Genomic DNA, 15257 nt, shown 5'->3' on the forward strand with positions numbered 1-15257 from the left:
TTTTTTTTCCCTCGTTTACCCTCTCACGTTTTCTCTATTTGAATCAACGAGAGCAATTATCAACAGTTGTAAACATTAGGCAATAAACATTAAGCAGTCATCACTAGTGAGCATTCAGAAAAATAAATTAAAAAATTTAGGCAGTAAACAGTAGTTAACATTAAGCAGTAAACGTTAGTGAAAATTAAGCAGTAAACACTAGTAAACATTAAGGAGTAAACATTAGTAAAAATGAGGTAGTAAACAGCAGTAAACTTTAACCAGTAAATGTTAGTAAAAATTTGGCAGTAAAGCAGTAGTTAACATTAAGCAGTTAACATTAGTAAATATTAAGAAGAAAAACAGTAAAAATTTGGTAGTAAATAATAGTAAATATTAAGCAGTCAACAGTAGTAAGCTTTCTTTGGTATGGAAGGAGAGATAAATGTTTCTCCCAAACGTTTCAGTTTTCAATGTTTAAGGGTTTTCAGGGATTCTCTTTTGTGTGCAGTTACCGAGATAATGAAAGTTAACATTGTGTCTAGCTTGACAGGAACGATGGCATTACTAGTTTCTTATTTGTTGCTGTTTATCGAGATAAATTCGCGCGAATACAATGAAATAAGTCAGATGACCTCTTGCCAGCAAAGCAGACTGCCTGATCCCACATGAAAGCAACCATCAGACGATAATAAAAGAGAAAAAGTTGATTTCAATGAATATTTAACCTGAAAGGGTTTGAGAGTTTATTTAACCGGCTGATGGCATGACTGGCTGACTAATTGAAGAAAGAGCCAAGCGTTACAAAGAAAGACAAAAAAAGAAAAAAAAGGAAGAAAGAAAGAAAAACAAATAAACATACACTATTCTGCATGAAAATCATTTTGTTTCTTAATTCGATCTCCATGCGCTGAAAAGTTAAAACAAGTTCCAAATATTCCCCATCCCCCACTATTTTTTCTTCAACTCTTTTTCTCTTCCCCCACCAACCTGGTTGTTAATGAAGTCACTTTGTCACCACAACAGATTGTCAACGGTTTCTCAACGACGTGGAGGATGTGAAACGGCCTTCACACAAGCAGGGCAACCGTCCTCTCTGGCAATTAGAGTGCCTCATCATAGCTAATTATCAACATTGCTCGTGCTGGGTCAATTCCGTTTGAAGCGATTAAGCAAAATGGAGACCATTGCTTGATATTTTATTGCTACAGTTATGTGCTGTGTTTTACATAAAGGTGATGAAGATTAATGGAGAGGAATGTGTAAAAAATATTAAACACTCATTAAAAAGTAGTAAATAATTCGTAATGAAAATAATGACAAAAATATATGGGGAATGACAGAATTAATTAAGAATAGTGATGAATAATGACGAGGAATGTTACAGAATAATGACATTTACGAACAATAATGAACAACACTTTGTAAAAGAGAAAATAATGAAGGAATTTATGATAATTAATGAAGAGGAATGCATCGAGATTGAGAAGAGAAATTTATTAAGAGTGATGATAAATTTATGTAGAACTTAGTAGGAATAAAAAAGATGAATATATGAAAAATACTGAAACTTGCGAATACTTATAAAAAAGTTATGAGGAATAATGGTAAAAACTTCATGAAAAATAAAGTAAAGAGTTTTGCTAGTGTATTAGAGAGGACTAGCGTAAAACAATGTAATAACAAATAATGAAGAGGAATTGATGACAAAACTGGAGAGGAACGTTTCACGAATAATGGATTATTAAAAAATATTGAAGATGGCGAGGGACCGGAGCGAGACAGACTAGAGATAAAATATGAAACTAAAGATTGCTTCTGACGGGGTATGTAATATCTTCGAAATACGACTTAATAATAATAATAAAGTGAACATATATAGTGCCATATCCCGGTCAGATGGGCAGCTCATGGCGCTTTACAGAATAAAGACACAAAGACACACAGAAGCACGCAAGAAACATAGAATGCATACAACAAGAAAGATGTAGTCAGAAGCTGTCCCACCCTGCACATGCATTTAAAAAACAAATAGCGGTTGCAAGTGCTCCTTTCCACATCGAGGTCCAGTCAGAGAATGGATCTGATAGGTAGAAACCTTTTTTCTGCTGTTCTTTGGGTTGTCTGCAAAATGACTATTTGAAAAACTTATTGCAAATTATATTTAAAATTATAGAAATGAAAAACAGAAGGGCAGTCTCTGTAGTAAGTGGTTTAGCTGCGTACATGCACACGTGAACGCAAGGCAAGTGAACTAAGGTGACACCATGTTAGAGAGAGAGAGGATGTGTGTGTGTTATTTGCTTGTTTTCTGTAAAACGACTGGAAAAACTTTCGGTTAGATCCTTTACGATTGCTATGCGGAGAAATATGATTTCTGTAAAAGGAGGCACACCCACACAGGCACACATTCAGCCTAACACGTCCTCATACAGAAAACATACGCAGATACACATCACACACACACACACACACTGATACACATCAACTCTTGGGGTAGATTCATATTTGTGCTTTTCAGGGACGGTTTCAGCAGGTCGGTTTCTTGTTTTTTCTTCTGCTAAAGGTAAACAGATGTCGTTGACCAGAGAAATAATCATTCCATCCCTAAATATTGAGTTCTGTTCACTCTGTTGCAGCCCAGTTACGAGTCGGGCAATGGCATGGGCGGTAACCACGGTGGACATTACGGATCCGTGGCCTATTCCAGCACAGTGACGCCCCCTGCCAACATGGCGGACATCAACATCCTGTCAGTTTCTCTCTCGCTCCCCCTTCACGACTTTCAGGCGGACGTGGCTTATGGCAGCGACGAGCTGTCTTCCGAGGGCTTCAGCAGTGGGTACGATGCCACCCAGGGTGGTCTGGCCAGCTTCCATCACGGGGCCGACCACGGCCAGCCTCAGCCGTACGTGGACTCTTATGGGTTCGAAGGATACGGTCACGTGGGTAGGGATGCGACGAGCAAAGTCAGCTCGGCGCAGCAGCCAGGGTACGTGACGTCACCCGGCGCCAGCGGGCTGTACCCCGATCACACGACGTCGCCGCAGTCAGTGGGCACCCCGGGGCTGCACGACAAGTACCCGGCGTCACAAACTGTCCCGATGTCCTTCGACGATGGCTACCACGCCTTCACTGCCGACGCCTCCGAGTTCTACCAGCAGCGCTTCCTTGACAACCAGCAGAAGGGTTTCATGAAGCAACCGTTTGAACCTGGACCGCAGGACTTGTTCGCGCAGTCCTCGGCCCTGGGCAACGGTGCCGGTGGCTTCCCATCCGGGGTGGACATGGACCACAAGCAGAGTATGTACCATCACGGAGTGCCCGGCTACGACGTGCCCGTATCCTATTGCGGCGATGGCAGCATGTACCCCGGGTACCACTCAGCCTTCTACGGGGGTCAGGGGGTGACTCCTTGCTCCTCCTTCCCCACCCACGGCGTGCCCACAACGTACCGCGCGGACCTCAGCATCCAGATGGCCGGCACGCACCATCTTCATCGCCGGACCTCCCTCTCCATCCCCACACCGCCCACGCCGGACGGGTAGGTTTTGCGAGTAGACTCTCCTGGTACCCAAAACTTTTTATCGACTGAAGACTAGTCGTCCGACCCTCACATCCCATTTTGTCGGAATCTTGCTCTAAGACGATGAAAATATAAAGAAAAATAATCTTGGTTTTTTTTTTCTACATCCTTCTTTTTATCGATCTTACATTTATTTCATTTAGATTTTAAATACGTACATGCTCGTGCAAACGTTCGTGAGTGTGAGAGAAATGAAATGACAGTCGAGGTATGGGAGATGTTATGAGTTGGGGGAAAGAAAGAAGGGAAGAGAGGGAGAGGGAAAGAGCATGCTCACACACTTTTAAAAATTAGTGTCACGTGCTTCGGTTTTCTTGTTCATTTGTATTTTTCTGTCCTAAAACGAATTTACGCTCGTTTTCTCGTACAATGACGACGACGACGACGATGAGGATGATACAAAAGACTTTCCGTCATATGCGAACATCTGTTAATGCGAATATTTAAAAAAAATTATTTCCCTTAAAATTATGTACTCTGCGAACCAAATATTCCCGTGTTTACTCCATACTGTCTAGTGAGGCTGTGTTGTCTACAGATCATTTCTAGAATCGTCCTGACCCTCTGATTGTGTGATTCATGCACTGCTGACCGTGTCCAAGCTCCCGAGTTTGTTAGGGAGGGGGAGAGTTTGCAACTCGCTGATCGTATCAAGCTGTTGGTTTTGTGTTCCACCCAAAAAGACGGAGATTTACATTCAGCAGCACCAGCAGGTGTTCGTGTGCTGCGGAAATGGCTCAGACTCAAGCGGGACATAATTACAGAAAATTATGGTCCAATTGCATTAAATTAAAGTGACCTTTGACATGGTCCCAGCACCCAAATTGTTTGTCAGAGCCGATTAGCTGTTGACGTAGGAGCCTGTTGCTGGGCCTCACTTCCTGTGGGAATCGTTAAATGGCTGAGTGATTTTCACTAGGCGTCAACTGCTTGACGGTAGAACTGTGTGATTAAAAAGTCGTTCACAAATATAATAATAATAACAATAATAATAATCTGTTGCTGTTTTGCGAATCCCCCATCTATTTACATAATTATTTCACACATGCATGTACACACAGCCCTCCAGACACGCATACACATCCATTGCAGCAGCATTCAGTCTTAATCACAAAATTATGAGTCATCGGGTTTTTTTCCAGATTGGAATTACAGAAGTACCAGCTGCAGTCACCAACCACTCCTCCTACCCCGGGTTCCGCGCGATCCCCACCCCCAAGGGAGGGTCAGGTGAAGGAGAGCCTGTTGTGTGCCGTGTGTGGCGATAACGCGGCGTGCCAACACTACGGAGTACGAACCTGCGAGGGCTGCAAGGGCTTCTTCAAGGTGAGTCTTTACCTCCTTCTTTCTTTTTTTATGTCCTCCACAATTTTTGATACATGAGGAGAACGGTGCCAGAGTTTAAAAACTTCTCTTTCTCCCTGTCGGCGTAAACACTTTCATTCTAAATAATAACTCGTTTTTCTCTCCACAATACTCATCATTTATTCTTCCCCCCCCCCCACTTATAAATGACATAATACTATTAAATCTTTTTTTCCTTGCTTATTGTTCGCTATTTATTGCTGACGACATGTGCATAAGCTTACTGGAGTGTCTGCATAATGTTAACAACTCATTTGTTGATTAATAAACTGTTCATGCTTGTACTCTCAAGTACATGGCTCATTATTGAACTTACTATTGTTATCGATGTCATCATCTTACATATTAACGTCATGTTTATTACCTCTGATCGCTCATCCTAACCAGTTTCCACCTTAAAGTGAGGTTAAAAAAAAAATCTGGAAATTTGTCCCCCTAAAGGTGATCTCAGTATAACCTCCACTAACTCGATCCTTACTAACCCGGACCCTTTGCTTCCGACAGCGCACTGTTCAGAAGAATGCGAAATATGTGTGTTTGGCGGACAAGAACTGCCCTGTTGACAAGCGACGACGAAACCGATGTCAGTTTTGTCGTTTCCAAAAGTGCCTGGCTGTTGGCATGGTGAAGGAAGGTAATATTTTACTAACATGCTTGCCCATTCGTTCTTCGCTACTTTAATGTTTAACGACGTTTGCCTTTCAAAGATCAATGTGTTGCGCTCGTTTAATGCCGAGGGTGTGTGAACGTCAACAGTTAACTATCCTTGAAGCTTTTCTTAATTAAAAAAAAAAAAAAAACTAATGAATGAATTTTGGTACACTGAGGATAGTACTGAACCATGTTCAGGTAAAGTATGGTCTTTTATTTAAATAAAAATGTTTTGTTCCTACTTTTGTAAATGATTGAGGCGAGGGCAGAAATATGATTCATCCGAGTTTCTGTCCCACTCCTCCCCACCTCTCTCTCTGCCCTTCTTTCTCCTTCCCTCTTCTTTCACTCTCACCCTACTCCCTCATCATCCTAGATAATAATATATTCACGCGGAACCGTGCTATTTCAAGAACCTGTAAGTTTTCCCCCCACAAGACCTTGTCTTGGAACATCTTCACTCATTAGTCATCCTTGTCGAACAGACACTACTTCCAAAGCCCTCCCTCCCCTCAGCCTTCTGCCAGCGAAAATCTACGTCCGTTGTTGGCGACTAAGCAGTCCAACACGTCCGTTGTCTCCTCCCTACCCCCTGTCCCGGGGTCACATCTCCCCTCCCCAACCCCTCCTCTTTGACGAGTCTATTATTGCATGCACGTGCCCCCGAGCTGACCACTACAGACAGAACCGAGCTGCCGCCACGTGCAAGATGCGGGCACGCGTGCCAGAGCCCCGAGATTGACCCCGGGGGTAGTGATAACCCCAACACGTGCCTTCTGCAAATAGTACGCGCTGGACTTCTAAGACTCCTCAACCCCTCCACACTCCTCCTGGTCGTCGCTGTGCAGGTACCATCTCCATCATCTTTACTGAACTCCTCAGTCACTGTGGTTGGTAGCTGCCGGGGTCACGGAGGGCAGCAAAGGCTGCTGGGAAATAGGATTGTCGTCTGCAGACCGAGCCCATGCGGATTTTTCTATGATGTCCACACGGAAAGTGGATCAGCCTGTTGACTGTGTGTCGGCCGAGGTTACCACTCAAAGACATGACCAATATATTCAGATATACTTTCGACCCGCACTGCAAAGTAAAGACATGGCCAGGCTGCAGCCGGTGAGAGAAAGAGAGATGCAGACATGAGTGAGAGAAGAGATGGTCAATGCAGGGGACGCCACTTGCTATTAAGATATATTTGCCTGAAAAGGTGTTGAAATGGAAGCCGGAAGGATGGAAGAAAAGAGCAGACAGAGACAAAGTAAGAATAAATAAATTATTATATGAAAAAAGTGAAGAAAAAAAAGTGAAGACAAAGTGGTGGAATGAAAAATATATAGAGTGGTACGTGGTTATACACCGACATGCTTCAATGGCAATACTAGAATACTGGAACATTCCTGAATAAATTGTGTTTTTTAACTACTTCTGTGAAAATCTCGCTTCCCACACCTTGCCTACCTCGTTGTGTCACACTCGGTGTGCAAAACTGTTTGCAAATCTTTGCAAAAGCTCGCAGACAGAAGAGCGCACTGGTGTGTACTTCGTGCTGCAGCTAAGACGGGTAGATGAGGCTAATGCTGCTGCTGTGTACAGTATGCTTCCCAGTTTGCAGAAAAAATTCTTCAATCACCGAAAAAAACACCGCGGCCCCAGGCAGGAAAGTCCGTACCAGGGTGGGCCTAGGACCTACAGCAACCCGCCATATTGCGTGTCGTGATGGAATTATATTCTGCATTCTCTCCCCTTGAATCGCCGAGCTAGGGGGCGCGAGAGTATGTGCAACTTGTCTTTGCTCGCGTTGGAGCAAAGACATTCCGTGGATATCTAGTCTGTCTGCCCTCAGCCACTCGGCGTCACGTATGGAGCATCCCTCCCCACCTTAACCCCCCACGACCCGGAGGGGAGGGGTGGGATAAGGACTTTCGGGGTTGGGGGGTGGAAAGGGGCTGGGTGGGAACAGCTGGGTGTGGTGGTTAAAGGGTGGGGATGCTGTAGTTGCGCACAGGTCGGACTGCACGGCGAAGCAGCCAGGAGGCAAAGGCCCTCGGGTAAGAACAACAGGGGAGGCAAACTAAAGTCGGAGAGACGTGTCGTGTATTGTTTTATTTTGCTCGGTGGAATGCATCCAGGCTCTATTGGAAAACAATCTTTACCGAAGGTGAAAATTTACAGATAACAAGGGTTCCCCGAAAACCCCTATGCTTCTACTCACTCTCTTGTACGCGTCCTCACTCATAAACTATACTTTACATTGGCATAGGAAGATGTTTAGCTTTCAGCTTGGGGTAGGGGGATGAGGCAAACTCTGACTTTCACTTTCTTGCCTCCTTAGTATCTTTTTTTTTTTTTTTTTGCCCCTTCCCCCCACCTGGTTCCTACCCACTACTGTGCAAGGATACAACTGTGTTTGTTTGTGCATGGTACAGAAAGGTTCAAAGACAGAAAAGTAGATGAATGAATGGATTATAGATATGACCTGACAAAAGTGTGTTCTCTGCTATGTTCTAGTGGTGCGGACCGATGGGTTAAAGGGCAGAAGAGGTCGACTCCCTTCCAAACCCAAGAGCCCCCAAGAGTCGCCTCCTTCCCCACCAGTCAGCCTGATCACAGCCCTTGGTCAGGGCGCATGTGGACACCTCGCCCGATATTCCTAACCTGGACTACAGCAAGGTGAATGCAAAACAATGTTAAAATAAAATCAGATATACAATACTTGCGTAAATGTAAATATTCAAAGATCCATCTGTGTCTTTGTGTTTGTGTGTGCTCACGCGCGTATGGATGGATGAGGACACATGCATGGCAGCTCTTACCAGTTATCTGAAACACAGACATTAATAAAAAAAAATTCCTTCATACAAAAAGAAAAGTGCAAATAGCAAGCCCCGGTAACTTTTCAAGAATCCCGATCTTCCCTCCTCCCTCGAGCACCAGTTTCACTTTCTCTTCCTCCCGTGCAGTACCAGGTGAACGGCGGGGAGGAGAGTCCGACCCCCCAGGAGGCGAGGGTACGTGAGTTTTACGACCTCCTCATTCAGTCGATCGAGATCCTCCGGGGCTGGGCGGAGAAGGTGCCTGGCTTCACTGATCTGTGTAAAGAGGATCAGGACTTGCTCTTCCAATCCGCTTCCTTGGAACTTTTCGTCCTACGGCTTGCCTATAGGTCAGTACGGAATATCCTTTCTTCTATCTACGTGCAGATCTTTACTCCTGTTTTTCTTTTGTCTGCCTTTGTTTTAGTTTTTTTTTAAAGTCCATTCTGTATCCTGTCAAAGTTTTGTAAAGAAATTGGTTGCTGAGTCCAACCTGATGTCTGAAAAGTCCATGTTGTAGCTAATTAATTATTGCAAAGAATCTGCTTTTGATGTGCCTCGGAGAGTACCTTTACCTCAAGAGTCGAACCCTAATGTGGTAAAGACCACCCTGCAGCATGTCAGTTGTTGTAATGAAGATGTCTCCGTCTCGCAGAGTCCAGCCCTGTGACGACAAGATCATCTTCGACAACGGGCAGGTGTATCACCGCCTGCAGTGTATGCGGATGTTTGGCGACTGGATCGGCTCCATCATGGAGTTCGGGATCAGCCTTCATCGAATGACGCTCGACATATCATCAGTCTCGTGCATGGCAGCTCTGGCTCTTGTCACATGTGAGTAGAGTGCTTTCTTCTCTTCTGCTAACGCTTCGAACTTTTTCTCGGACTCTTTTCGAGAAAGAAAGTGTGTGTTTGCATGCATGGATATATATATATGCGTAGAAATCATATATCAGATTTAATAATAAAATGAATTTAAATTATGTTATTTGGAACTTTTGAATTATATTAATAATGTAGAAGCTGTTCGATGAAATTGATAATATCCAAAAGAAAAGTTCAGCATTAGCGAGAACTTTTGCCCTTTTATTTGCTTCAATATCTGACATTAAACCGAGTTTTAAATTAAAAAAGTAGTTCCCTACTGAATTATTTCTTCCTTGTTGCCGTTACTTTTGGTTACGAGTACAACTTGTTATAACCGAAAGAAACTTTGGTATATTATTGCTCTTTTGTTCCCGTGATGCAGTGCGACATGGCCTCAAAGAACAGCACAAGATGGAGGAGCTCCAGATGAAGATCATCGACTGCCTGCGCGACCACTGCACGTACAACCACGAGGCGCAGAAGAAGTCCAACTTCTTCTCGCGCATCTTGGGCAAGACGGCGGAGCTGCGGTCCTTGAGTCGTGAGGGGCTGCAGCGGATGTACTTCTTCAAGCTGGAGAACATTATACGCGCCCCTCCTATCATAGAAAACCTCTATCTCTCCAGTCAGCTGCCGTTCTGAATCTCGCTGCCTGCCCTTGGCCTACCTGACTGAAGGCCTTGAATGATTCAGACAAGGGTGTTCATCGACACAACGTGTAAACAGAGACGAAATCGCCCGGGGACTCTCGCTTTCTCAACCCTTATCCTGCATAAACATTTCAAGGAGTTGTTTCCCCTTTATCAACGGTCGTTTCACGTTGAGTCTGATGAACACGAGCGAGGATGGATTCAGTTGCCACACAAGACAGCAGTTCTAAAAGCTTTAAGATGAGGACAGGCGCATATTGGTGCTTTCTTAGTGAACACTGCCCACAGAGCCTCAGCAGCTGGCCCAACATTTAAAAAAAAAAAAGGCTGGCAATAAACTGATTGCCTCTTGCCAGCGGAAGCAGACAAACAAACAAACTTAAGCCGTGTCTTCTCAGTGTTGTTCTTTGCAGCGGTTCTTTAGTCACTGACTCATTTGACCCATCGCTAGGTGTCGCCTGTCAAAAGAGTGCGACTCCCTGAATGGCGCAGAGCATAGACTGCGGAGAAGCTGGACTCCAGAAGAACAACACACCCGAGGATTTTTTTTTCCTTGAGTGTCAAAGTGTTAACTTTGCCTATCCTTTTGATCAAGATATAATTATTTTTATGTCTCAAGTTTATATTGTCTAGTCCCAGGTTGTCGTAATATCATCTCAAACTACCTATGTTTCATTTATTTCTCCTTCCTGATGATTATCTATCACACCTGTTTCTAGACAGCACTAATTCAAGAATATTGAAATAGAATTCTTTAGGCTGTCTAAAAAAAGCGTTCATTTTTTTTTTATTAAAAAAAGTAATAACTTTTATTTCAAACTTTACTTTTCTTTAATTTCTGCCCATTTCCTTTTAATTTTTTTTTATTTGGATGTTGTAACGTATACTTTAACGAGCAATTCACTGAAATGATGAAACTGAAGAAATCTGTGATTTTCATACGTTTGATAAAAATGAGTGTTAATGCACACGTTTCAACATATACCTTTTTGATGTACAAATAGTACCTCACTGACTATACCTCCAGCCAATCAAGTTACTGTCGAGACGTGGTTGTACTTCTTCTGCCTTTTCTTCTTGACATAACCCAAGAGGACATAACCTAAACCACCAAGTCTACTTTTTATAAAGATTTTGGTCCCCTCTACGCTTTCTATCAAGCAGAACTGAAAAAAGCTTTTGTCTGCTTCTTTCCTTTTTGGTATTTGTTGAGCGCTTGTGCAAAGCAGTGCCAAGAATGTTTCCGCACAACTTTTCTTTTCTGTGAGTTGAACTGGTCCGTACGAGTTTCTGGAAACAAAAACACTCTTCCTGCCTTGAAGATACAAATTGTCTGTTGTTTCCCTGACACCACACGGTTTGCAGTTTTTGCAATGTTTCTCCCTACACACAATTTTGCCTGAAAAAAAAAGCATTGTTTATTTTGATACGTTTGTACCCGTTTGTTAGTAATGGTGTCAGTTACCGATACAACAATCTTACGCCGTGTTGATAGATTCTTTTTGGGCCTGTTGACAGTATTTTTTCCCCGAAAGTGCTAAAAATGTTTGACTGGATCTTCTGATGGAGCAGCGTGCACATCACCCGGCACTTGCATCGTGCCCGACAGTGAAGACAGAAGAAGGTGCAGCTGACTCTAAAGGAACACGATGGCAGACAACTCTGTATTCTGTCTTTAAATGAGATGTCATATCATTAGAATAAGCGTCGGGTGGAATCAGTTTTGAACTGACACTTAGATAACGGAAACTGTTCCTCCTTCCCTGTGAATCCCATTGTCTTTGATTACAAAGACACATTATCGTTGTCGCCGCCATCACCACCCCCATTATCATCATCATCGTCGCGTTCATCATCTTCTCTTCCTTCTGCTTGTGTATCATCACCTCCAATGTCAGGCACTGCCAGTGTGCATTATTACAAGCCTATCGTTTCCTTCCTTTGTCGTTGACACAACTGTACATGGCAACAGAATTGGTTGCGAGCATCTGAAGCAGACGAACCGCTTGGCGGCGACACCTATCGAGCCTGTAACGAGCGGAGAGGGCGCACGTCCAGAATCAAAGAGAGGAAGCGAACTTGGGCTGAGAATGGAATTCTCTTTGAGTTCTATTATTTAACTTCCAATGAATTTTTTACCGTTCGGAGCGACGTCAAGTGCCGGAGATTCGTTTAAAGCAAAGTCAGTCTAGGTTCCTGTTTGTCAAATCGCGCAGCCTTTTGCAGAAAGGTAGGAGTTACACAATATGACCCAATGTGTCAGTCATCTGTTATGCATAACGACAAAATAGTTTTTTTTTCTTCGGGGGTAGGTGGGAAGGGAAACGATATTTTACGTCCAGCCAGCAACCAAGGAAGTCAGCCACAGGCAGAGAAAGAATAGCATGCCCGAGACGAGATTTGAACCCAGAACAGCCAACCCTCACTGGTGACAGGCAATGTGTTGAAGAAATATAGGGCCATGGCGAAGCACGGACAAACCAAACCGCAAATAATTGTGGAAATCATCCGCAGCAAAGTATTTTCTTTTAATCAGTACTCATTATACTGTGTTGATGGCTTAAAAACACAAATCTAGTCATGATTATGTTGCAACTAAACTGCCAGTTGATTTTACATTGACTTCTGTCTCATTATGCTTGCTAAGGATTGTACTGAAATTGATGCCTGTTCCACCAATGCCATAATGGCTGGATTTAGCTTCTTAGAACTTGGATGCTGTTTTTGTAGAGTCCACAAGCGCTTTGACTGGTTTGCAGAGAGAACGAGAGAGAGAGCAAGGACAGCCAGCCGATTCATTCCATAGGGAAACTATTCAAAGAGTATTTATTTACATTATTTATCCTACATGTAGATAGTGTATATATTTATATTGTCGGCCAAAGTGGAAGCTGTTAATTTCCCCACCCCTTTCGGATTCTTTTTTTTTTTAATTATTATTATTAATCTCCATGCCTTGATGAGTACGTACGCACTTTGTATACATAGGACGTCTCGTGACATGAATCCGGTCTTGTACTTATACGTCGCACAATAACGTTTGTGGCAGTGTACGTATTACATGGTTCAGTGTCATTACGATGTCACCATTTATTTTCGTTTTCCACTTCACCAAATGTTGGCTTTGCCTATAGATCCTATCCGCAAGGCCCCTGTTTTATACCATTATTTTTCTATCTGAATTATTTCAAGCTTATGTGGTAGCCCGTCCAGCCAGTCACGTGACAACGTCATCTGGCCGAGACTGGGGTGATTAGCCTGGACAAAGACAAGTTGTTTTTGTTGGTTGTTTTTGCTTGTTTGTTTTGTTAGTTTTTCCCCGAACCAGTTTTTCTCTTGATTTGACGTTAACTGCCTTGAAATAGGGCGCAAGACATGTATGTATACCTAAAGAAATTTCTTCTGAAACATAGGTCACACAGGAGTCAAGCAAACAGTTGAATTGTTGATTAAACTAAGGGGGATTAAAAGTTGCTTAAATTAAGTCAGCCCTCACGACCACCCCAGATGCGTGAAGTATTTTTCCACTTGGAACTTATTATTACTATTATTGTTTATTATGTGTTACAAGGCTGAACAGGATTCAGGAGTTATTTAGATATTTGTATTCTTACGGCATCAACATGCAACGAAAGAAATAATTAAGGCACGTTTTCATGTCAAGCACTTAAGACCCAAAGTACAAATCTCATAAACTCATTTAATCCTCAAATTTGAAGGAAACAATTCCGTTGAACATTTTTCAGATACTTAAATAGAAAAAACTCCGAGGAAGAGATTTAAAATATGATTAAAAATAAACTGTACGAAATGTTATCTACCCGCAACATAATGGCTGTACATAAGTTTATTCTCGGTTTCGTGATTTGACCTCATCTGTTTCATTCCTCCGTATTGCTGCCAGTCCTTCCCACCTGACCACACCATTTCCTGTCATGACGTCACAGGGGGAAAGAGGGAACGACTCGCGATTCTCATAAATCCTCCCACGTGCTAACCTGAGCAATGAAGTCGTCGGCTTTTAATGATCCGTTGCTATTGCAGTGTTAACAGCAAATCCTGCCACCGCTTCCAATTCTGTTTATCTAGTTTTGATTGCTGTAACAGAGACCCATACACAGCAGTCGCTCGTCTGGAGACAAATTTCCGTGGGAAAAGTCAACATAAGCCCGGAGGACAGTCGCCGCTAGACTGTAACACTTAAAGAAGCTGCAAGCAACGGGCTTTGGGCAGCACAAAGCGGGTGTCGCGAACCGTCATTAGCCATACACAGACGGTGAACCCTCTTCAAAGCAGGAGTAACTACGAGCTTAAATTATGGAACTGACATGAAAGCCAGGCGTGCGGCTTGATGGATCATTTGACAGTCCTTTTGGCGGGTCAGCAACACGAGTATTCTCTTGTGAACAACTCTAGAAGGGAGGGAACACAAAACACGATTAAAACGAGATCAATTAACTCGAAGCAATGGGCGCCGATTAAAAAAAATGTCAAAATAAACTAAAGTAAAAATTCCGACTTAAAAAAAAAAAGCCAAAATAATCTAACCTGAAAGTAAAAGTTTGAATCACTTTAGACATTTGCTTGAAAGAGACAAACGGTTGTTGTCCTTCTCCTTCAAATTCTTTTGCCAAAGCGATAATGATGAATGTTATTTCACAAATGTCCTGTGAAATTGCTTCTTTTAACTTGCCAAAATCTCAGCAGGGGCCTGGTTCCCATCTCGTGGCTTGGGTGCTGCTGGGTGGCTGCCGCTAAACTGCTCACAAAATGAGACCAATTTATGTGACCGCCACCCTGCAGCAACCCCTGGCGAGGCTCTGTGCACCTGGCCCCTGTCCTCCCCTTTGATTCAGAAGTGACGTTGTCAGCAGGAAGTGATGGTCGTCTCACACCCTATCTGATCCGAACAAGCAGACCTTACACGTCTGCTGCGACTGCTACTGCATCAATATCTCTTTTATTCACACTGTTTTGTTGTTACTTATCATTTGTATTCAATGAAAAGCGTGGTGTTGCCAAGCCAAGCTTGCTGAAACTGTTCATGTCTATCTATACTTTTGTACAGTGAAAACAAAAATAATAAAGCGTTAAAATGTATGCTATTCTTTCTGTTTTCGCTCAAGAGAATGTTTGTATGTTTTTCAAGGCTGTAAGCGTGGTGAATGAGAAATCTAATTTGCCCTGACAGGCAACTTAATATCAGAATCGAGGTATATATATACACACACACACAAACCTCTTTGATACATGGTCTCGCCAGACTTAAAAAAAAAAAAAAAAGCCAAAAGCAAAGACCCCTTATACTGACGGACTTTTAACCAGTTTTTCTGAACACGACTGTAAAGA

The 15257-nt window shown here is 43.0% G+C and overlaps 1 protein-coding gene across 1 annotated transcript in view; it reads left to right on the forward strand.

Moving 5' to 3' along the window:
• LOC112566404 (nuclear receptor subfamily 4 group A member 2-like) overlaps positions 1–15008 on the forward strand; it is a 28325-nt gene extending 13317 nt beyond the window's left edge. The window contains 8 exon segments of the mRNA XM_025242578.1: positions 2619–3523; positions 4708–4891; positions 5435–5564; positions 8087–8190; positions 8192–8248; positions 8539–8741; positions 9047–9225; positions 9641–15008. Of these exon segments, the coding sequence (XP_025098363.1) occupies positions 2619–3523; positions 4708–4891; positions 5435–5564; positions 8087–8190; positions 8192–8248; positions 8539–8741; positions 9047–9225; positions 9641–9900 (2022 nt within the window). The 3' untranslated portion in view covers positions 9901–15008.
• Positions 15009–15257: the final 249 nt, after the last annotated feature.

Source organism: Pomacea canaliculata, linkage group LG1, assembly GCF_003073045.1.
Source record: "Pomacea canaliculata isolate SZHN2017 linkage group LG1, ASM307304v1, whole genome shotgun sequence".
Taxonomy (NCBI): domain Eukaryota; kingdom Metazoa; phylum Mollusca; class Gastropoda; order Architaenioglossa; family Ampullariidae; genus Pomacea; species Pomacea canaliculata.